This window comes from Passer domesticus, chromosome 3, assembly GCF_036417665.1.
Source record: "Passer domesticus isolate bPasDom1 chromosome 3, bPasDom1.hap1, whole genome shotgun sequence".
NCBI classification, from domain to species: Eukaryota; Metazoa; Chordata; class Aves; order Passeriformes; family Passeridae; genus Passer; species Passer domesticus.
The window spans coordinates 56,832,708-56,858,154 of NC_087476.1; the positions used below are offsets into that span (position 1 = coordinate 56,832,708).

The 25,447-nt window shown below is 36.3% G+C and overlaps 1 protein-coding gene across 4 annotated transcripts in view; it reads right to left on the reverse strand.

Annotated features, from left to right (window-relative positions):
• The window catches only part of HBS1L (HBS1 like translational GTPase), a 58,500-nt gene that overhangs the window by 3,865 nt on the left and 29,188 nt on the right, over window positions 1–25,447 (reverse strand). For all 4 annotated transcript variants that reach the window (XM_064413247.1, XM_064413251.1, XM_064413249.1 and 1 more), the window contains 10 exons: window positions 21,278–21,386; window positions 12,875–13,131; window positions 12,252–12,417; window positions 11,088–11,205; window positions 8,491–8,637; window positions 7,770–7,844; window positions 6,891–7,008; window positions 6,639–6,707; window positions 3,322–3,426; window positions 1,243–1,333 (listed from right to left, as the gene is read on the reverse strand). In XM_064413247.1, the coding sequence (XP_064269317.1) occupies window positions 1,243–1,333; window positions 3,322–3,426; window positions 6,639–6,707; window positions 6,891–7,008; window positions 7,770–7,844; window positions 8,491–8,637; window positions 11,088–11,205; window positions 12,252–12,417; window positions 12,875–13,131; window positions 21,278–21,386 (1,255 nt within the window). The remainder of the gene's footprint in view (window positions 1–1,242; window positions 1,334–3,321; window positions 3,427–6,638; window positions 6,708–6,890; window positions 7,009–7,769; window positions 7,845–8,490; window positions 8,638–11,087; window positions 11,206–12,251; window positions 12,418–12,874; window positions 13,132–21,277; window positions 21,387–25,447) is intronic.

Below are 25,447 nucleotides of genomic sequence, written 5' to 3' on the forward strand. Positions count from 1 at the left end.
TCAGGGTTTCCGTTCAACAGCATAAGATACTGCAGGGTGCCCAAAATTGCAGTACTGCTGCCTGTGGCTCTAATATTTTCAGGATAATAAGGGAACATCAGGATCAGGACTCAAAACCTGAGCTTTCAGCAACTCTCATTTCAAAACATTCTACTTGGGAGTCACAAGAAAGCTGCTGCTTGTTACAAGTTGGTAAGTAGACTAGACACAGCTTTTTCATAGGGGCTACTTTTAGCCATCTGAAATGAAAGGAAAATTAATCCCACACAGGAAAACATGACAGAAGAGAAAAAAACAGCACGATTAAACATATACATCAAATTTCATCAATATCAAAAGAACTTGAAAATTCATAGCTTTTTTGACAACACTAACATATCTCCAAAAGATGAAGACATCAATGTAACAAACTGACTCAAGACTTCATTCCACAACTAGAACAAGACTTCCCTCAACCTTTGACCACTGAGAATGCCACCCCACTATGAAATGGCAACACAGAATACCTGTACTTTTCCCTTAAATCAGAGCATAGATTTGAAAAACTATCAATGCAAGGAGATTTTCCAAGAGTAGCTTGAAAGTTTGCTGTCTGAAGTCCAACTGAAATGTAAAAAAGGTGAACAAATTGTGGATCCAATTATGTGGCCTAAACAACAACTGACACTTAAAAGCTTAGGCTAATGCACAGCATGAATCCTACAGCCTGGAGAAGACACCAAGAGGTTTGCTGCGCCTCACTATTACACCACCCCTTAGCAAAACATTTAGGAAAATAAATCTTACAATTAGCTAAATGTGTTGAATAAACAGGTTCCATCAATTCCCTTGTACAGATTTACTTATTAGTACAAAATGACAGTTTGCATGTGTCCTGTTAGAATGATTGATAATTTGAGATGTTCTTTAAAATTCTTCTGGTTTATTTAGCAAGGTTGAATTTATTTGGCAGTTAAAATGTCCAAGGGGTAGTCTAAAAGAAAAGGGCTTGGAAGGTTACTGGTGTCAGCACTAGGGCAAAGGAAAACTGACAGTATTCTTCTGAGGCTGCCGTTGCACATGCAGCAGATGTTTCCAACGTTTGTACATGCAGGCCAGGTGATATGCATCACTTTGGTTTTAAATATCCTGGTAGCCACATCATTCTTCAAGTAAACCGCTGTAATATAGCCCAGTGTAATAGTTATACAGCTTTTCATTAAAAACAAACCGTTACTTAGACTGAAACCCAGTTTTGCTCACTTGATTTTGATGATATCCATGCCGGTCAAAGTGAGACTAACGTGATCTCCTGCTGCAGCCCAATCAACTGGTTCATCGTGCAGTGTGATTCCTGGAAATGAGTAAGAACAGAACCTCACAGTGAAGTACCTAGGTTCTGAGCTACAAACAAACAGCTCTGTTTGGGCCATTTGTGCTTCATCAACCATTACTCATCAATTTTCAGTATGAATGGGTTGAGAGTAAAAGCTTTTTAACTGAGAAGACTGAGGAAGCCTTTCTTTCCCCTTGGTGAGGATTCACTATTCTCTCTCACCGCACCCTGCACCATAACATGGCCTTATTCGAGCCAGAGGAGGGGACCTGGCCCTTGCCACCAGCACAGATGACGCAATCCTGAAAACGCTGCAGTACTAATATCTCCATATCTGCCCCACCCATCCTTTGAGGCACACGCACACCCTAGACCGCATCTTTCATGTACTTTAATGGTACTGTGTCAACTTTCATTTACCTTGAGTGGGTTTGCTGACTCTTTCATAAAAAAGCCTAACTGAAGCCTTCCGTTCACAACATCGTGTCTATTAGAAAGCATCTTTACAAGCAACTGAATTCTGATTTTTATGCGTTTTAATTTCTTTAAAAGACAACCTGCCTGATGGGTGAGGGCAAGACTAATTAGCTCTGATTGAATATCCTGAGGTTTCTGGTGGACACCAAGAGAGAAAGAAGAAAACTGTTTTTTTAGAAATAGGATCTAGTTCTATTTTGCTGCAGATTGTACCTCTTGACTTGCAGATTTGTTCCCAAAACCACTTGCCAAAAACATGCCAGAAAGCATGATTCAACTATAATCATGTTGAGTACCATTTTTAAACAGTGCTGATAATTATTGATATATCTGTCATCATCACAGAATGAAAGAAATTCAGCCTCTTGAAATGAACAACTTGAATCCTAATGCGCACACTGCCTAAAGTAAATACAGTATGCTAAATTAAATTATTACTTCTTTACATTGAATATAAATAGTAAATGCCTAATGAATTTATATGCCCAATCTTCATTTGCATTTCAGTCACAGGAGAGGCAGTACAAAAGAAAAAACATAGAATCGTGCTGCAGGAGATACTCAGACAAAATACATCTGTTTCCATGGTACTTCTTCCACGCCCCACACAGGGGAGTGACTACAGTGGTCTGCTACCCAAATTCATCCACATTATTGTAACATTCCTGTGCATGTGAATAACGTGCATAGAACTGTGTGCGTTCATAGACTGAAGAGCTTCCCAAATTAGCACCAAACAAGCCGGTTTGGAACAGAACAGACAACCAAATCAACACATTGCTGTATTCAGGCTAAATACTTAGATACAAAAACCTATTCATATCTCAAGGACTCAATTTTTTATTCACTGGCCAATGTAGGAAAATCATAATTTTATCTTTCTATTTGCATATGAAGCAAAACCTACTCTGCAGCACAAAGAAGCAAGTTTAATCAGGAAACAGCTAAACACTTAATGTCTAGCTATTTCTTTCCAGAAATCAAATATATTGAAATTTAAATCCGATTTTCTTCTATTTTCTAGCTGTTCAAGACAACTATATCCTGGAAGTTTGATACTATGAAAGGATCAGTGACAAATCTTACAACATCAAACAGGAACGATGACTTTATTCTCAAGCTTTTTCACAACCAATTCATAAGATTAATTTCTAAAGGTTGTTCAACATCCTCACACTCCTAGCAGAAGCCCTACACAGTAAAGCTGAATACTAATGATTCCTGTACTGAATATCTTTACAGACATTGCTGGAACTCAAATGCTTTTACAGGCTCTTCATAGAGCCATGCCAAAAGCCACAAGGCTATAACATTTGGATTATCTGATACAGTAAAAAAAAAGTATTCGAGATTTCACATACTCTTCACAGACATATTTATACAGACACAGTCACATCTAAAGAAATTCGTTTTATGCTTTCACAATTTATGTTTGACAGTTGGTATCAGTTTGACAGTCTGTTACCATTTCAGTAACTGTTTCTAGCCCAGTATTGACCTGAAAGTAAACACGCTTCTGAAGACTGTACCTTTTGCAGTGCAAGTTTCATTGGGAGGCATTGCCAGAAGTCGTTCTCCAACCTGAATATAGCCTGCTTCTATTTTACCAGTCACACAAAATCCTGAACCTTGGTCTGTAACAAACACAGCAACAATTTCAAAAAACTTCATAATACAGTCAGTTTCCCATCAGAAGTTAAGTCCTTCATCAATGCACAGACAAGTTTTTAATATAGTGAAGATTTTTTTCCCCTTCTCAGCAGTGTTCAGTACTTGCAAGTTAGCCAGCTGTGCATCATAATGAAAATGAAACATTAAATTCAAAACCTCTAGATCTTATATTTTTCAGAACTAAGGAAGAAATATTCTTCTTTAAACAAATGTAGGTACATAAAGAAATATTTTTTAGTTTTTTCAGTATTAGACTAAGCCCCTTTATTTCTAGCAATATTATTTAATTCAGCACTTTGTCAATATAATTACAGATAAAAGGAATATTACACACTCTCACAATTATTCTCATGCATACAGGTGCAAATTCCTATGCCATTTACTGTTCAATTGAGTCAGAATCCTACATACTCTGCATATTACTTTTACTCCTGGAAAAGTGAAAGAATGATTCAGTACTTTTTAATACGAGAAACTATTATAACTGGAGATGATTAAGTATTTCTGAATAAAAGATCTGCAAAATTTTCATCTTCAATGTCCTAAGAGCCTGTTCATCATTTGAATGATATGCCAGTTACTTTCCAAAGATATTCTACACATGGATATTTATGCACATACACCTTAACAAATGCCTCATCTTCTTAGCATGTGTTTGCAGGTGTGTTTAAAAATAACTCTCTGAACTGATTCTACAATGACATTTTCAGTATCCACACAAACAACAAATAATCTTTTGCTGAACATCAGAATTCAGTGATACAAGAAAGCATCTTAGTATTTTGTGTCTCACATTAAATTAAAAGCTGAACTTAGAGCTGAATTTAAAAGAACAAGTAGAACTCCAATCTTGAGGTCACTTACTACTGACTTGCTCTTTGCATTTACCACAGATACTGATAAATGCTTCTGTGTAGTGAACGCTTCCATCTTTCTATCTGGAAAAATATTACCAGTATGCCTGCATGCTAGTTTTCCTCTACTCATTCCAGCAAATGACATGAAACACAGACAATTAACAGATGACATCAGATGTCAAACAGAAAACTGCAAAGCTGATACTGGCTAGAAAAAGAACACCCAAGTCACGTTACAGACACCACCTCAATACGGTACACAAACAACCTGCAGCTGGCCTTGCAAGCACTTGTGGCAACCAGAAACATGACCTGATTCCAGGTTCTCAGGCACTTCCAAGCACAATTGAGAACCATTTATCTTTTGTTCACATCATCACCAGGTTTGGCTTGGTAAACCAATGTGGTCTTTGAAGCTTCACCAACTCCTATGCTGATTGCTTCCTGAAAAGTGTCAAGTTCCTTCAGTTACCTCTGAAATCAGAGCAAGTGCAAAATGGACAGTGGGGGACAGAATCAGAGCATAAAAAATGGCCCAGTGTCTGTGCATCATGGTATTTGGGTTCTGCCAGAACATGCTCTTTGTACTCAAGATTTGGTTGGTGGACAAGGCATTTTAGGGTCAGACCAGTCATACCCTAGACAGAATTATAATATGGTAAGTGGGGACTGATGCAGCAGCAAAGGGATTTACAGATCAAGAGATAGTTAGCCTGGAGAGAATGAATATTAGGAGGACTGTGGAGGATAACAGCTAAAAGCTGGCTGAGGCAGCTGGCTCTGAGCAGCCTTAATAGAGAAAGGGGTTTTCCAAACGATGTGGGAGTACACTCAGCACTCTCACTTTTTACACACTTCTGTGGACAGCTCCTCCTGAGCATGCACAGGTACTGGAACAGAGCTGAGAACAACTATTGCTTCATGTACTTGTATGTGCAGCTACTTCCTCTGGTGGCATCAAAGTTGATCAAGTTTTGAGATTATAACATAAGAAAAAATAGCCTAAAAAACCACCTAAAAGACCACATTTAGTGATAAACCCTCTATACGTAAATTGTGTCCCTTCCAAAGTCATTATTTTTTTGCATATTTTAGCAAAATAGATGTAGTCAAAATTGCTCATTTTGTGAAACTTTTCTGAACCCAAAAATTATTATTTCAGCTGAAAAACTGTGACATATTATTTTGAAATATCTCAATCAATAATCCAAAGACACTTTCCCACAGTTCATGAAATTAAAGAGGGAAAAATAAACACAGAGATGGCATAGATGACAAAACCAGTAATATCACACTAGGGTAATTTCCCATGCAACTCTTCAATATTTAGCATTATGGCTTCAGTTAAATCAGCTAATTAAGGGCATGCACAATATCTATTGTTTTCTCAAAGGCCCACGTGAAAATTGCACAAACCTGGTATTTCCAGGTTTATACTACTTACAATCAGTATTTCGATCTGATTTTTTTGTACTTCCCCTATAAATATCCTAAATAGAAAGCAAAATTTCTTAAAATATGAATTTCAACAATCATATTCGATTACAAATATTTACAACAGTTCAAATCATGCTGTCATTTGGTTTGCAACATTTCTCAAGGGACCTACAGAATATTTCAAATGGGCTGAGTCTAGAAGTCTTATTTCTTCTAAGTTATCTGCAATTGTAAATGACTAAATGGGGAAAAAAATGAAGTTTACCACGAAAATCTTACAGGCTCAAGGTACTCTATTTCCACCAGACAACCAAAGTAAGAACTGGTTATATTTCTTGCTGTTCCTATCTTTATTAATGTTAGGGAATAGCTCACTGACTTAAATCCTTGGCTGGTTGTAACAGTCTCACCACCACCACGATTTTCTTCCACCTCATCTGTCCAAATTTTTATACAAAAATTAAAGAACATTTCATTATTCACAACTACAACAATGAACAGAAAAGGAACAAGACAAACTTGTTTAAAATCTAGGACTGGAAAGCAAAAGAGCCCAAAGCCACACTCAAAAATTTGAGAAATATTGATTTAGTCCAGCAGAACCAGTTTGGGAAAGTCTCATATTCTGTCCCACAGAACCATGAACTCATTACACAGACAAATAATTGGTCATGCAGATTACCTTCCTTAATCTTTTCCAAGGTGTTTCACCTTCAGCAGTACTATTTAAAATCTGGCAAGGAATAGAACTTGAAAATATCCTATTCTGGTCTAGGACTACACATGAAGCTCCAATTTTAAGTCTTATTTTGACAGCATTTTTTAACACTTGTGTTAAATATTGGTGAAATGATGGTAAAAACATTATAAAAACAACCAACCTTTAAACACATCAGCAACACACAGTCTAAATGGTTTATCCACTGATCTCTGTGGTGGCTTGAAAGAATCTGCAAATAAATTGATAAGATCTTTTAGAATGTCTGTATTTAATAACTATCTCAGCAACTTCTCCGTTAAGAGAAATTAATTATGTTGCATTCCATTGACTTTGTTTCACATTCTCCCCAAAATAAGTTTTAACACACACAGGACTAAGAGGTATTATTTTAAATGAGGAAAATTGCACTTACCAATTTGCTCCAACAAACACTTTCCTTTATACCATTGTGTGAGGTCACTTGACTGACCCCTTGTGACTAGATTTTCACCACCAAGGCCACTTGTTGGGATATAAGCCACATCTGACTCCTAATAAAGAAAACAAACAGATGTGAAGCATACATTAACAACAGAATCTCCTAGCAGAAGTTAGAGGTGCATTTTTTCAATGTTATGCATCTAAATTTTAAAAGAATAGTTATCACATTCCTATTTCCCCTGGAGAAGGCAGGTTACCCAGTGAATCCATTTCCTCTGTGGTTATCTCTTGCCCAATTACTCTGCTCCAGCAAAGAGATAATTAAACATGATGGTATCAATGCTGACAACTAGAAACTGAGTTCAGGTAATAAACTCCTCCATGTTTGACAGGAAAACTTTTGTTTGAATTGCTGCTTTATGCATAGAGATTGCAGGAAGACCACTGCCAGTCCAAATGAATAGTAGTTGAAATTCAGAAAACATGAGAGGAGGGTTCTCATGAGCTCACAGTCCACAGTGATACCTGCTCCAGTATAAAACCCTCTACTGTTATTCATGAAATCCTGAACGTTAAGATAGACAATTCTTTGTCTCTTCTGCTTTGTAGACAACAATCCCAAGAAACTACAAGTGATCTAAGAACCCCAAAGATTCAACAGACCTAAACAAAGATGATGACACAAAGAGTATTAAAGAACTGACTACCCTTATGCAGAACTCAGTATCACCCTACCAGGAAGAAAAGGCATCTGCTACATTATGTGCATGTAGCAGTAGCAGGAAAGTGACACAAAATAACCTGACTGTAGGAAAAGCTTCTCCCACCCAAATCCTTGAACAAAGCAACAAAGGCCTCACAAATATATTACCTTAAAGCCAGCTTGCTTAAGAAATTGGCCAAGCTTATTTGTAATTTCCTGAAATCTTTCCTGTTGCCAATTGACCTAAAATAAAGCACAGATTATGATATGATAATAAAATTACAGATTTTTAATCATGACTTGAACATACAGCTGCATGTCATCAATTCTGTAGTAGAAACAGATGTGTATTTATAAACATGAGATTTCCAGGTGCATTCATACTTGAATATATAAGAGCATACACATTAGCAACTACTGATCACAAACACCACTAAAATTGCAAGCCCTTTTAATTTCAACAGTAACTTTTTTTTAAGCTTACACAAAATTCAGATTCAGTAAGACATATTCACTACAGTAGTAACTTAAAACATAAATAGTAATCTTTAACACACTTTGCACATTTAAATAAAACTATTGAGGTCCTCACCTAAATGACCACCAAGATGATCTTACAGATTCCACTGAGATCAACTGTTATGTGAGATTTCCACAAGTACAAAAGGGACCCCTGCTCATTTTAGCACCAAAATTAACACACAAAATGTATTTTGAAAATACACCCATAAATAAAAAGAATGGCATCATAAAGTCTAAACACAAAGAACAGAGCTGGAAAGCAAAGAAACAATGCTTTACTATAAGTTTCACAATACTGATCCTTAAACTTAATGTCTACAAATCCAGACAGAAGCCCCTCACTTAAATGAAGAAACTAAACATGTACCTGGTCCATTTTATTGACAGCAACAGCCAACTGTGTCACTCCCAGAGAGCGCACTAATAATCCATGTTCTCTAGTTTGTCCACCCGTCTCAAATCCTGCCTCAAACTCTCCTCTGCTGGCATCCACAACCAAAATTGCCACATCAGCCTACATTATAAAGAAAAAAAAAACAAAAAAGTGGTTAAGAGGTGGAAATAATCTGGGTAAATACCTCAATCAGTAACATTTCACACAAAATGTACTTCACACAGAAAGAATCCTGATGTGCTCCAAATGTAATTGAAACTGCTCAGTCCCATCTGTATCATACCCACTTTGGTGAGATATTATGGCATTATGTCATCTTATGTCATAAACCAGCAGCTCCTGGTTAAACACGGGACCAACTGCTCATTTGGGGAACCTGTCCCCTTCAATCTACCCACTGTGGATGCTGCACAGATCTAAACAAAAGCAGCCTACACTCAGAAGCTTTAGAACACAATGTATGAGCACAATGTCCAGTTCTCTCTGCCTCAGTCTGTACACTGTCTTCTTAGTGAGAAGCTGCAAAAATTACAAACAAATCACCACACTATACACCTGGGACAAACAGTTGTACTGTACTGCTCACTGTATGCTGGATGTGAATGCTTCACAGTCCACTCAACACACTGGAGCATGCCAACATCACAAGGTGGCAAAAGACAAAGCAGCCTATTTTATCAGCTAGACAAATCCTCTGCCAAAGCATTAAGAGCAAACAGTCTATAGCACTGCATAAAAGTCAGCATGTAAGCACTAGGAAATGCACAGATCTTGCTGTTAGCCTTAATTGCTGCTAATATTTCTTCTACTTTTCCTGCTTTGGTAAGTAATTGCCAGTTAGATCATCATCATGTACTAAGTGATGGCAACAGATGTGAACAAAGGTACTGGCGTCAACAGGCAGGTGTAAGACAATTTCAGAGGACTGAGGAGATGGACATAATGGAAAGAGAGAAGAAAAAGCGGTACTTTTTCCCTTTCCTTAAATGCTTATGCTTCAGAATTCCAGGAAAAGGAAGAGAGTCCTGATTCTGAACTACCCTGGCCTCATCCTCGGCATGAAATCCCCAGAGCTCAGAGACAGCAGGAGTGTGAGAACAGGAAAAGGATAACTGATGAATTTCCTCAGAGCTCCCAGCAGCTGGGGGTTCACCTCCTAACAGCATTCTCCACAATAAAAAGACACTAAAGCCATTTCCAGCCATTGCTTCAGCACTGAGCCTGCTCTAACAGGCAACAGAAAGTTGCAAAGTTTCAGTGATTCCTTAACAGGCTCCAGAACAGACGAGTCCCTCATCACCCTGAGAGCTGGAACACAGAGATACCAAGCTTTATTTGGTCAGCCTTGCCTTCTGCCGGACTGATAGAATTGCTGCAAAATGTGCAACTTTTTTCTTAATACTTCTGCCTGTGTTGCTTTTCCCTCAAAACAAAAAAACTACTTCAACAATTGTAAAAAAATACCATATCTGAGTAAACATTTTCCACTGCTCTGAAACCAAAGATTCACTTCTAATTTTAAAACTCAAAATTGCTACAACACATTCTGCCATATAGATGGCTGTATAAGCACTATACCATAATTTGCAAACTTCTGACTACTCTGTAGCCTAACCACTGGGTCACAAGGTTTGAATTCTCACCCAGGCTCTGCTTCAGAGCTAAAGCAGAACTTGGGACAAACCAATCTTCCTACAGTGCAGTTCTCTATCTAAGATCATACTAGCAGTACTCATCCAAGTACTCAGAGATCTTCAGATATAACCCATATTTCAGACAGTTATGACACAGACAAAGCAAAAACCAATATGCAGCTTAGCTTTCAAAAAAAAAATTAAATCTCTACTCTGGAGAATCAATTTTATTATTTACAAAAGGGTGCCTTTAAGTGAAAAAAAAAACAAAAACAAGAACAAAACTCCTTTTATATCATGTAACCATGTTATTTTTTCCCCCATCTCTGAGGTATTATTTCCACAAATATAATCTATAGGAGACTGGCACGTGTCATACTGATCTCAATGGGTAGTGTCCAATGCTACTTTTCCTAAAACAAGTGGCATGCAGTCTCTGCAGATCTGACAAGATTTATCTTCTTGACAAGATAAATGCATTCTGTATAAACTTTGTTATCTGTTTTCTCATCCCCTACAAAATACACTGTAAAACAGAAAAATGTGTTCTGCCTGACCTATAAATTCTTTTTCTTTAAGCTCAAAATCACTTAAATTCTTATCCTACAATGTGACTTTCACAGAACTACTAATTGAGTAGCCATATATCACATCTAAATAGCTTTCAAAGCTCAAGTGTGGTTTTATCAAACTGCAACTTACTATTAAATTACTTGCATAATAAAACCCTCCTCCCAAACATTAGCATCAAAAAAGCAACTACCTTTAATGTTTAACACATTATTTTTTAAGTTTAGAAAATGCAAAGAGAGGTTAATACTGTCAATGATTTCATTCCAGTCCATCTTAGATTTTAAAAGGAAAAAAAAAAAAACAATTTAAGAAGAATCTACAAATAATGCTGATATTGGAAAAAGCATTTTAGACCATCTTTACCTGTGCTGCTCCTGTGATCATATTTGGAATGAAGTCCTTGTGGCCTGGAGCATCCATCAGTGTAATTACTTTAGTTGGTGTCTCGAATTTGGTCATACCCACATCCATTGTCACTCCCCTTAAATAAAGCATACATGCAATGCACAATTAAAACTGCTTTAAAACTTCACAGAGACAAAGTAAGCTGTTAAAAACACAACCATGAAATTATACCCTTCATATCTTTCACTGATTTCACCTTCACCATAAAGATACCTGTATGCTGGAAGAGCAAACCTCTAGAACTGTTTTATTAAATCCAGTTGTGAAGAAAAATACCCAGAATTCCCAGTACTACCATGCACCCTTAGACTGTGTCCCAACAAGCACAGCAAAAACATGAAAATTGAACTGCATATCTAAATCACTACTAATTATACTTTTGATATTTAGTTCTTCAGAAAAAGGTAAGAGAAACATAGCTGAGCTTAAAAAAAATAGGTGGTATAGGACTATAGAGATACAGTTACACATTTGCAAAGATGCACAGGCAGAACTCCAGATTACCAAGGAAGGATCACAACACACTTGGACTCAGTTCCACCTCTCGCTACTCTCCACATGTTCTGCATGACACACAGGATAGGATCCATCTCAGCAAATGCAAACACCTACCATGCACATGTCTGTATCTGGGTTAATCATCTGCATCTCCCTTTACAGACAATCAAGAAAGACAGGAACTTTCAAGGGACAAAACATCTTGTAGTAGAAGATACTTTTAGTAGGCTGCTTCCAATCACCAAAAAATCCCAACAGCAAAATAAGCCCCCCAAAATCCCAAACATTTACAGATTATTCCAGAAAGTTGTGGTTTTTAAAATAAAAACTCAAAGCAAAGAGAACATAGAATCAAAAATCAATCAACCAAAAATACCAATTCAGAAAACTCATTTCTTCAATATAAAAATGCAATTTAAAATTTCATAGTTCAAATTAATAAAGGCTTTTTATAAAGCATACAAATATTGTTAATTTAATTAATTTGTAGATTTTATTTTAAAAGTTATGTAAGTCACACGTGATGAACTGACATTTCAATGCTTAGTTCATCAGACTAATATTTTCTGACAAATGCTGTTCTTTCACAGAAAAAAGGTAACTCCCATGAAAATGTATTTCTACCTTTCTCTTTCTTCACCAGTTTCATCCAAGACCCATGCATAGGCAAATGAAGCTTTACCAGCCTTTTTAGATTCCTGTTCATATTTGTGCATCGTTCTTTTGTTCACATTTCCCAAAAGGTACAGCAAATGACCCATTAAAGTACTTTTGCCTGCATCAACATGTCCTGTGGAAGAAAATAAATATTACAGCAATTTTATTCATTTATGTAATTTAGGTCTAGCACAAGCAATATTCTAAACATATGAACATCACATGCGATGATAATGCTTCTGTAATCCATAGAACTTCACAATCCTGTGAGACACAGAGACACAGGAATACAGGTTATTGTAACAACCTATTGTAACAGCCATAGAGCACCTCCAAATTCATGCTAAAAAGAACATGCTGCAACAATGAAACCAAACATGTTCTGTATGCTCAAAGGGACTCTAAGTCAACCTCACTGTGCAAGTCAAAGACATCCGAATGTACTCCCTCCAAAAGCTGCAGAAGGAACTGGAAACAGTATGAGATTCTCTTCCCCTGAGTGAGGAAAGTTTAGCTTGTGTATCACTTCCAGATTCAATCAACACAGTTTTTAAACTTTGTTTGTCAGAAATGTAATTTAACAGTATTACCTATTACCACCAAATTCAGCAGTTGCTTTCCTCCTTGTCTCTTCTCCAACTCTGCTTTCACATCTATTTGTGGTTTTGCCTTGCTTGACTTTTTTGCTGGAGTAGGCACCATATTCTGCTCTTCTGAAACCTGCACTACTTGGGGTGAAGGAGTAGATTTTGAGACAGCCTCAAGTGCCCCAGAAGCTATACTGGCATCTTCAGGTAACAGTCCTTTCTGAGGTGTATTAGTGTGGCCATTTTCCTCAGCAATTGCACTAGGGAAAAAAAGAAAACACAAAGAATGCAAATAGCAAAGAAGACATAGACATAGGGGACAGAAATTGAGTTTTCCATTCACTATCATGTAAGCCCCAGGGAGTATGTGATAAGCCCATTAAGGTGGAACTGATAAGCAGCTGGATAAAAACTGCACAGATGCCAGCTCTGAATATCTTGTCTGAAAAGCAGCACTGTTTACAAAAACAAGATAAGATGAAATCTTGTAAAATATATGAAACAGATAAACAAGGATAAACAAGCTTTCCATAGACCTTTCCTTTAACAGGAAGGGGAAGGACAATTATGCAGAACAACCACAGAGCAGGTTTCCTCTGAACTAAGAGCCTAAGTCAACTTTGAAGCACAGATCCTGAAACATTTTCCACGTACAGTACCCTTACTACAGTTCAACATAGTAATCTTTTAATCTGAGAACAGTGATAGAACATAAAGAGTTGATATTAAGCACATGTAAGCTGCAATTTAAAGTGCAATGCTTATACAGAACTGTAACAAGATGAGTTAAGATTTATCAATATTGAAAAAAAATTGTTTCATGCATCAAACAAGAAACCCAGGACTAAAGAGATTTGGATTCTCAAACTCCATTTTTCTAACACCCTGTTCTACAAATCACCATACTAATCCTAATGGTAAATAATCTCAAATATATATTTTCTTACACTGTCTCTTTTTATCTCCATTTTGTAAATGAACATATTTTCCTGATCGACACAAGCTTTTGGAGAATGTACAATATTATTCTTTATTTGTCATAGCAAAGATGCTCACTAAAAACAAACACTAAGTAAGATTTTAAAGACAGCAAAAGCTTTCTTACTGCCTGATAGAGTTGCACGGTGAGGCATTAATGTAAGAAACAAGACTGGAACAGAAGCAGTTATTACAGGTCTGCCAACATTCTATCACAGCAAATGTCAATATACAAAGTACTGGTTATACAGAAAACTAAAATCCCTACAAAACACTATACTTAAAATTTTATCCAAAGGGAAGAAGCTTCTTCCCCTGGAAAATTGGAAATCCGTTCAAGTTCAGTACAATCATGCTGCAGATTGCTTTCTCTGGAACAGGTTCATGCAGGCTCTTAGTCAAGTGCTTCCACATCCACACTGAAATTTTCACTCTCCATCCACTTTCTGTTTACATGCCACAATTAACCCAGTTTTGATCTTTTAGACTTCTACAAACAAAACTATTTGTTTTGGTACTTTAGCATCCCACATTGTGACATCTCAGCTTTTATTTGACATTACTTCTCATTTTCTGTCTGCGTAGGAGTATTTGCATTGCGTTAGTCCCTTTCCATTACACAGACTCATGGAACAACACAGCCTCAACACATTAGTCTACCAAAGAAAGCTGTTGAAGAGTTATGATCTAAAAATTTAAACATTATAAATGTTCAGATCAAATGCAAACTTAGCCTCTCATTAGAGCAATAAGTAACACGTGACATTTTATGGCTCCCCCTTCTTCCCCACAGTTTCAGAACCCACCTGTGTTATCAGTACTGCAGCAGACTGATTGATTTTGACACCTTTTTATAAGGCCCAAAGCCAAGTTTTTCTCTTGATTGTGAGACCAAAGCAAAAATTCCAACACCCATTTTTTTTGGCTACAAAATCCAAGGTCAAGTTCTTTCCTCAAGGCTGAATACCCAGGTTTTTTTTTCAAAACCCAAGGTCAGGTTCTTGCCTCAAGGCTGGATACCCAGGCATGCTTCCCAAATTAGTTAAGCAAACAACCTGTTTTACGCCAACTGTGATGGTTGCAGGGGTACAGATGGTACCTGTGCTTCTGCATAATGAATGGGTAGACAATTCTGTATAAAGTCTATTTGATATTAAACAAAATATAGATGCATAAAGTCTTTATATTTTTGTATTAAGTCTTTTCTAAAAAGAAGTTATTCTACAAAATATTCTAAACCACTTGTAGGAGAAGGACAAGTTTCTATGAAGCTACTGCCTTGAGTCACACAATCTTGACATTCTAGAATTCACACTACAAAGCCAACTGTTCTGTATCAGCAACTATCACTCCCATGTTACAGATAGCACTGCAGCTTGACAAGCTGAATAACCTTGATAACACTTGATTCTTTAAACTAAAACAGTAGTTGGTCATCATTGCTTTACATGTAGCAATGAAGAAAGTTGATTACATACAAATTTTTCCACAGGGAAAAAAGCCAATACAATTATGCTTTCTTTTACTGGAAAAGGTAAGTGCATCTCTATAAGGCTGAACAGAAGGCTCTGCCTTTAAAATTCTTTAAATAGTACATTAAGTATTAGCTAACAACCTACTTTGGAATGGCAAAACAATTATTTTCTCCAATGTCTCTGCAGGGAAATTTTACTTCATGAAAACAGACTGGAAACAGTCAAGTTGATAGAGGGTAAATATACAGAGAATTGTGATAAAGTTTTCTACATATTGTAATAAGTTATTAAAAATCATCTGAATGGTGTAAAGTATAACAAATAATTTTTGTGTCAATCATTTAAGAGAGCCTCACATATTTACAATTAATTTGCATTAGACAGCTTTAACCAAGATTAAGACTCTTCCATCTTTTTTCTCTTTCTTTAGGCAAATCAGTTCAGTCTCAGCATAACATCTAGCATGTTAACATTGAAGTACCAGGACTAGTGCCAATATGCAAAGGTCACACTGAAATGCAAATATGGTATTTTACATTGGTATCAAGTTTTCTTCCTTGAAAGTCTAATATTTGAAGTTCTGGAGAAAACTATTTGTATAAGAAGTCATATCAAAACAGCCTTTACAGCTGGCAGTAGTTTTCTCTCCTTTTCGGTGTATGCATTTCTTCCCAAACCAAATTTTCAAAAGTGAAAAAAAAAAAAAAAAGGCAGTTATTTAGATGAAGCTGAAAGTAATGCGACCCACAAACATAACTCTCCTATTTTTGTATAGCTTTCCAAAATATATTCAAACATTGTCACATCAGCCTATTAGGAGACAAGAATGTATTTTCATAGAGGTTATTTGCAAGCCTCTAAATTTTATTTCATTAAACTAGGTAATGATTCTTTTTCTAATCACATATGGTAAGATCTTCCTGCAGGCCAAAGCCAGTGCCAGTAAGGATTCCCCAAAATAGGATGGATTTTGTGTAATAGAATACAAACTACTTACAGCATCTGAAAGAACCATGGTTATTGCCAGAGACCAAGTATTCTCTCATTTCTATGTAGTTTTTGTTGCAACCACCACTGCTTAAGGCTGCCAAATAGCTTTTGTTTTGGGTGGTGCAAAGAAAAAGTGCTAGATACAAGTGAAATTAGTGAAGCAGAGCTCCAGCCATCATTAGGCCTTGCTACTTTTTCAAGGGTACAGTATTTGAACAGTCAGTACACTGCCAGAGTTAAAAAATTTCAGATATTACTATGTTTTGGAAACCTGGAAACAACTTGTGCCACAATAAACTTAGACTTGCCATTTCAGAGAAGAAACATCAGAATGGAGAGAGCATATGATCTACTTACAGACCACCCCTAATAACACAATGCAGCTTTCTGTTGACCAGTGTCAGAGGAAGGGAGAGCGAGTTTATTGCTAGGTGCCTAAGCAGGAAAGCAGACAGGCTAAATTCCACTCTCATGGAAGTACATGAAAAGAAATGCAACAGTATGACCCTGACAGTTACTTATACTTCATGGCAACCAGTTGAACAGTTTACTGAAAGCTTGATAACAGCTCAGAAAAATGCTAAGGAAATCCATTTCTGACAGTCAATAAACAAAAATGAATGACCTTGGAAACGCTCTTCAGCTAGCCTCTTCTCACAAGGTTTTACAAAATTACTGAATTGAAAACCCTGTCAGAAGGCAATACTAGTGTGTCACTAGCGCAGGCAATTGAGAATATAACCAAGTCAACTGCACTAAAAAGCATCTTTGGTAGCAAAGTTGTAGCTTGGTCTGAGCCATGACAACCTACCATATGAAGAAAAATTTATATTGGAGGAAGATTGCTAGGGTTTAACAATCCTAAACCATTGCTTGCATCATTGTTTGAGAAGTTGATGGAACTCTCAAAAGCAGTCTCAGTTTGCCAACCAGTGCTGTCTGGTAACACGGAGCCATTGATTGATTATGTAACTCAACTTCTTTGACAGGATAGAGCTATTATGAACCTTGCACATGCACTGAGATGATGTACTCAAGAAAGCTTGACCATCAGCAATTCAGGCACGAATCTCAAAACAGCCTATCACAGCTCTTTTGGAAATCAGCAGACAAACCAAAGCCTGGCAGGGACCAACATTTAGTAAAAATTAAAACTGCCAGGCCAGAAATTTCCTGTGCTGTCTTGCCAACAAGGACCATAACAGTAAACTGAATGTTATGGTTACATAACATTTACATTACATTTTCCTGGGGAATATTAATAAATACAACATATACTGTTATAAGACATGTTAGAAGGCATTCAATCTCCCACAAGTATTGAAAGGTTCACACCACCACGTATTCAAAGAGGAACCTGAAAGCTCATCTGCTCAATATTAACACTTCAGAATTTAGCTTTTAAACATTATTTTCAATCTTCTAGTCTCGATGCTGGGTGAATTATTTTTACACAACTGACTCTTTTGGAGTACTTACAGTCATTACAGAAATGTCTACATTTATTTCCCCTTTCAAAATTATTAATTACAAAATATTGGTCAGACTAGTTAAAATAATCAGCCCTTTTTTGGTCACAACTTCTTCCGGCTTCCTTTATTACTTAACAGAAAGAAAAAGCCCAGTAAACAGTTTTGCTAGAGCATCAGTTTACCAGCAAACTCCATTTTCTGCAGCCAATCCCACTAAAAATACCCAGCAACAAAGGCAATCAATGTTCAAAGCAATTAATGACTTCTAATAATCCATCCATTTCAAATAAGATTCACTAATTAATATGAGGTTATACCTCAAAACAAGACTGAATCATAGACTGAATAGTTAGTCAAAGAATGGGGGTTTTTTGCTAATGCAAGGCTGCTGTTTTTAAAAACATGATCCAAAAATTACCTTTAAGATCCCATATGGGTAACAACAAAAACTAGTTCATATGTACTATACAATTTCCTTCTAATGGTATCTGCACTGGCACCATACAAATACTTTGGAGTAATAGTAGAGGGCACAGTTACAGATGTTTTATAATCCATTAAAATGCTTTGAATAATTTATACTGATGCTTTTGGTCAGTGGCATAAACTATATACCTAAAAAAACCCTGTTTTATTATAAACACCCTGCAGTAAATTAACAATGAAACAAGAACATAAAGAACTTATAAAAAGGGTCAAAGGAACAAGTCTTTCTTAGGTGTTAATAAACACAGATTCCTTCTGTTCCTTAACAGGTTATCCTTATCCTGCCATTAATCCAGAAGGTAATTGCAGAAGAAAAAAACCAACCCTAATACTCATTGAATTGAGGTGGAGGTTCATGTTTAGAAATAGATGATTATCTGCTTCTATCAAGTCAATACCATAGGCCTTGGCAGTGCCTCCACAGTAGTCTGTTAGGCAAAAGAAGAAAGAAGGGCCTCATCAGACTCCTTGAAGAAGGGGTCTTTAAGACATGCAGGTAACTTTAAATTGTATCTTCTTCCATATTCATTGATTGGCTGTGCTCCAAATCTCATGTTCTTTTACAAATCATTCCACTTCTTACCTACTCCTCCCACTTAAAGCTAAATACCTTAAGTATATCCAATTTCTACAGTAAAAATAAGTTTGTTTTCAATTAGTATCTCTGCAATACCACTAAGTGAGATGATTTAAAAACCATCTTCACTATCGCAGAATGACAGAATAGTTTAGGTTAGAAAGGGCCTTTTAAGGTCATCTAGTCCAAACCCCCTGCAATGAGCAGGGACATCTTCAACTATATCAGGTTGCTCAGAGTCTGGTCCAGCCTGATTTTGAAAGTTTCCATGGGTGGAGCATCCACCACCTCTTTGGGGAATCTGTTCGTGTTTTAACACCCTCACTGTAAAAAACTTCCTTACATACGATCTAGACTCTCTTGCAGTCTAAAACCATTACACCCTTTGTCCTGTTAGAACAAGCCCTCCTAAAATGTCTGTCCCCATCTTTCCTATACACCCGCTTTAGCTACTGGAATGCTGGAATGAGGTCACTCCAAAGCATTCCCTTCTTCAGGTTGAGCAACTTCAGCTTTCTCAGCCTGTCTTCATAGGAGAGGTGCTTCATCCCTCTAACAATCTCGGTGGCCTCCTCAGGGCCCATTCCAACAGGTCCATGTCTTTCCTGTGCTGAAAACCCCAGAATTGAATACACACTCCAGATGGGGTCTCACAAGAGCAGTATTAAGGATTTATCTAGAGGATTTACCCACAGGTCCTGAAGGCTTAATCTTTTTCCAGCCACTTAACTGTAAGCAAGCATGATACAAACTATGTCAGTGACCCTGAAAAGAAGCAGAATGGCTGAGAACCATGTTGGAGACAACCACCTCTCATTTGAGACTGAGTCATCACTAGCCTATCCAAGAAGTACTTAAGTCTACAGATGAGGAAACATTCCTCTTATCTCCTCCTTCCCTGTGGAGCAGGCACACCTGCTAAGTATCAGATACAAAATTCTGTATTTGCTCTTTTTTAGAAAAAAAGATTTTAAATAGCCATTATTACAGATTAAAATTAAAAAAAACAATCACAACTACATAAAATTTTCTAGCAGATCTTCTTCACTCACTGAATATTCCTTTCTTTTTCTAAACTTCTATCCAAATTAAATTACTACATAGAAGTCCCCATGAAAAACTCTAACTTCTCAGAAGTTTAGTAAGAACATAAGAGATGAAGGTGCCTGGAACTTCATGAGTCCAGTTGTCAAACCCAGAGTCACTGACTAGTAGACAGCAAGTGAAAAAAAAATTACACTTCTTTTATATATTGCAATTCTCAAACAGTACAGACAAAATATTTTGCGAGTCCCAGAAATTTTTAATTTGGAACTTATTGCATCTAAGGAGATTGAATGAAGGTGATGTCTTTTAGCAATGGCATTTAGTAGCATAAAGGAATAATGACATCAATTTCACACCTTGTATTAAATGTGCTTAAGTAGATGAAACTGCTTGCTTTCCATTCAGTTATCAAACATGCACAAGATACTGTAAGATAAAGACTATGCTGCCCTCTTACTCCCAAGAATGCTTTCTAGATCAGAAATACAAACCCTGCAGGATGAGGTTGGGATGTTGGCACTTACACTTGAGAATTTTTTGACCTCAGGATGAACTGTGGAATTTCTTGCCAGAGATTAGATAGCTATTGTAAGACTGGGTTCAAAAACAGAATAAGGGTACCCAAGTAAGAAAAATACATTAACCATTCTTAATAGAAATAGTCACAACCAAAAAACAAATAAAAATTGTGGGGAACCACAGAACACAATATGTCATGGACCATATTCCCAATATACATGCCCTGTCCTTATATATTTAACTATTCACTGCTGGCTATTGCTGTAGGTAGACTCTGATTCAGATGTCTGTCTTCTTGCTCTCATGAGACATCCCCCTTAACAGTTCCAAGTCAGGATAAAATTAGAACCACTAATTTAGCTATAGCACAAGTAGGACCAAACTCTACAACAGTTGTACCCTGGACACCTGTTAAAGTTAATAAAAGCTGCAGAGGAAGGTATGATTTAGCCATAAGTGATTGTTTTCCCCATCAACTATTCTTAAATACATTACTTCCTTTGAAGAACAAGCAATTACAGTTAAGATTTATTGATTTCATAATTCCACTTAGAGAACTAAATTTAAAATAAAACGAACACCAAGAAAGTTCAGTATTCTATGAAGCGGATGTTTAAATAATCTGACTACCTGATATCTGTATGCACTATTCATAGTGAAAGGATTTGTTAAACTCAAAACGTGAGGTACCATCTTCTGAAAGTAATTCTGAGTCAAACAAGAAGCTGAGATGGTTAGTTCTGAAGAGTAACACTAAAACTGCTGTGAAAAATAGAAAAAAAAAATAAGAAAACTTGCTACAGGTGCATCAGTCTGAAAGAAGAGCTGCTGATGTACCTTGATGTATGAGGGCTTGGCTTACCATGGAACTTCAAATCCCATAGATTGTTTCTTTCCAGACACTGTCATTTTGGCAATTTTTGGCACAATTTCAGATTCCATTCTGGCTGACTGGGAATCCCTTGTTTTTCCTAGTAATAGACAAAAAGTAAGTTTGAACTTAAGGTTGTGACTAATAGGTGTCAAATATAAAGTTTAACAAGTCCCATTACTTCTCTCCGACCCAACAATACCAGTCCTTCATGACCAACTCTCACATTTCAGTGTCTTATGGGAATGTATTACATAATTAATCAAAATAATCTACAGTTAGATCTATTGTGAAAATCTCACATCTATCTCCAAGCACTCACATGACACCTACACTATGAAAGAGCTTTACTAGAAGCAGCTCTGCAGGATGCCAGAAGCATTTCATGCAACACAAGATAAAGAAATAGTTTGCAGCCACTCACTAGATAATTAGATTAATTGTTCTTTAGAGATTTTCTTTTGCCTTAATATTGCTAACATTGTAAAGCAAAAAAATATATACAACTCACAGAACACTAGCAGCAGCACCAGCTATGTGTGGGCTGCAATGCCTTGCCTGAAACCTGAAAACAGAGTTGCCTCGTACTGAATTACAATCAAGAAGCCAAGCAATACTCCAAAGCTAGCTAATTTCAAGGTTATTTAGAATTAATTACCAGAATTTAGTAACTGAATTAAAGGTATTATCTTTTACCATAACTTAAATGAAAACACAATTAAAGTTCATTCTTAGTTTTGTGAAACTAGTTGCACAACTAATAGCACTACAGTGCTATTAGTTTCTTATCAAGCTGTAAAAAAAAGACAAATTATTTACTCTGCAGAGGAGGGGTTTATATAAAAGAAGCAAACTAGACATTTTCTTTGCACAGTTCCCTTGATATTATTTTAGGATCCCTTTTTCCTTAAAGTAAAAAACTTCCTGTATTACAGCATTTGTGACAGCTGCTGCACATTGTGTTCTGAAGGATGTTACACACATGACAAAGCAAAAAAATAACCCAAATTCAGAATTAAGCTGCAATTTTTAAACATGCTTTACCGAGTGTATCTGAAAACTAGAAAAACACCACTACTCTTCCAGTATTGGACCAGTTTGGATACTCAAGAGTCAAGTGAATACCAAGTTACTCTTTCAAGTATTTTAGATACACTACATTAGGACAAACTGTCGGAGCCATTTGGCCCTACTCATTTATGTTAATGCTGCACTTTCTTCTAAAGCACAACAGCTACACCTTTAAACCACAAGATCAAATTGGTCTGTAGGTTACATAAATGATTGCGGTCAAGGCTGCTGAAGATTTCAGGCAAGGAAGCAGAATACCACAGACATGTCTACAACAGCAAACAATCACAATACAGATGGAGACATTCTTATTTATCTGATGACTTGGTCTTCATCTCCCTCATTTGTCTTATCTGCTGACACTCATTTTATTTATATGCCACCTGCAGATCTCTGCAAGAAGTAGTCTGTATGTAGTTTAGGAATTGTTGCATACAAATAAGAAACAAAATTAAGAGAAATAAAGGCAACAATAGAAAGCATGGCTTACAAGAATCTCAAATCATGTACCTAACAAATACAAACATTCAGAATATAAAATTCTCACTGGACAGGGACTGTTAGTTAAGAACAAAGATTGTGTTTCATCTTCAAGCTCTTAAATAGATGGCTTACAGCATTTTTTTAATAGGAAAACATTTCAGTTACAATAAAAATTACATTACTTCTGTTGCCCAATTGATATGATATTTTCTACATCAATTCTAACCATTTTCAAGCAGACATCATTTTCAACTGACAGGTAAACATGAATGCTTTACATGTCATTTGAAAGCTGAATTCTCAGAAAATACCATGTTTTAAATCTGGCTACAAGGAACTAATAATTACAAATAGCACAATTAAATTGAAATGAGATTAGTTGAAAGAAAAGACAAAAAATTAGTATTGTATAACTTGAAAATAACATGCAATCTATTAGTCAGAAAGTCAAAGGTTTTACAAAACATCTTCTCTAATCAATTTCAAAATTAAGCTTTACTCTGTACAAACAATGCTGCAATATTTGACACAGACTTGAAGTTAAATTGTACAAGGAGACTTAACACATTCAACAAATGGAGTATTTGAGACAGAAAAAAACCCTTAAAACTAGAATTTAGGAAACACTACAAGTTGAAAGAAGATACAAAACTAAAATCACAAAGAACAAGAGAAAGTAAAATAATAGTCCATTAAAGCTGACAGTTTGGCTAGTTCTTTATTTATATATACTTCAGTTTTATAAGTACCAATAACAATAATAAATAATTATATAAATAAATACCAAAGCATAGGTGCAGCAAGGAAGCAGACTGGGATCATATAAAGACAAATCAAACCATAGAAATAATCCAAGAATGGCGACATTCATACAGATGAAAAGGCAAGGCAAGAATTATTAGTAACACTACTGATAGAAGCATCAAATACAATTTTCAGCCTTCAATGTTTTTATAACCAAGTACAATAAAATCAAGCAGAACATTTGAGATAAGGACCAAGTCTGTCTTTTATGCAGTGCAGGCGCCATTAAAGATTAATAATTATGGCTTCATTACAAAGGACAGAAGGCTGGGAAAGGAGTCTACTTCACTATCTAATCTATAGGGAACCGGAGAAAACTGCATGATAAATTCTTATCTGCTCTAGCAGGCAAAGCAAAAGCTATTCGGCACTTAACAGATTGCATGCAAATCCTTAAAATGCACCTTGGAACTAAAAGGAAGTCAATGCACAAAGCTGATACAATTTTAAAAACACTTCTTAATCTAAAAGCAGGGTACCCTACGGCAGCTGAAGCGTACTACAAACCCAGAAAAAACATAGAAACAGTAATCCCAATCTGATTAGGACAAAGCAGCTGTGGAGAATCAACTTCTGAAGTGAAAGGATTACAAGAGTATCCAGATTTTTACCAAGAAGGCCTTCATAAAGTACTTCATATCCAATGCTATTTGGACATTCTCAAACACATACCTAGGTAATTCAATGGCAGTACATTTCCTAAATCAAGAGTACAGATAAAATAAAAACAGATACATCTTTCAAAAACTTCAAAATAAGTCCCAATACCTTGTTACATTTCACTGCTCTAAGCGTTGCAAGAAATAAATCTAAGTGTGTATCCTTACAAGTAAATGCACTGATTGACAAAACACTAGGAAAATGTAAAAAATTTCTTTCCACCGAAACACATAGCATACATTTATAAATAATAAAAAATAAAACTGAAAATAAAAAAGTAATATCTTAAATTCTCACAGCATGATAGTTCTCACAATTTAGAATGTTCAGAACCCCAAACTTCTAGCCTATTTTAAGCAAAGTAGCTTCCAGAGAGGTATTTGGTACTTAGACTGCACTAACATCAGAGTACCTAGACTAAAGCACACTGTAGCTACAAGTCAAAACACTACTACAAAACTAAATGTATTGATGAACCTTGTCTCAGTATTAAACTGGGATCAGTCTAACACCAAAGGGAACGGACAGACCTGCACTGCCATTACTCCAGTACAACTGGAGCGTATGACACCGTAACAAAGTTCTCTTCTATTATTCTTGGCTGTGTTTTTACCTTTCCTGTGACTGCCATTTGGTCTTCTGACTTAACAGACTCACAAGTCTGTTAAGACTTACTCAAAAAGTATTACTAATGACACTTGATATAACTTCAAAATTGTTAGCAACAGAATCCCAAAATCTGATGGCACAATAAACTACCTACGGGCTGATAAATATAGATGAAGAAGACAGACACAAATACATATGGAGGAAGAAGTGAAACAGTGGGACAGTCTTTAAAAATTAACACAGTCTCTCTAGATGTTCAGGATGGAATAGTAGAAGTATATAGATTTAGTCAACCACCTTCCTTTACTGTGAGCAATTCCCTCTGGATTTCTTTTCTAAAATAGTTTGTAAGCAGTACCGGTAGAAGATTTGTACAAACAAATCAAAACATTACTCTGACTACATTATCAAACATAACAGGCTTGATTAGTCCTTTTTTCAATTTTGATTCATATATATACACTTAACACTGAAAGTAACAGGAAGGCAAACATGATATTTTCTCTAATTATGTTGGAGGCATGGAAGGTTTCA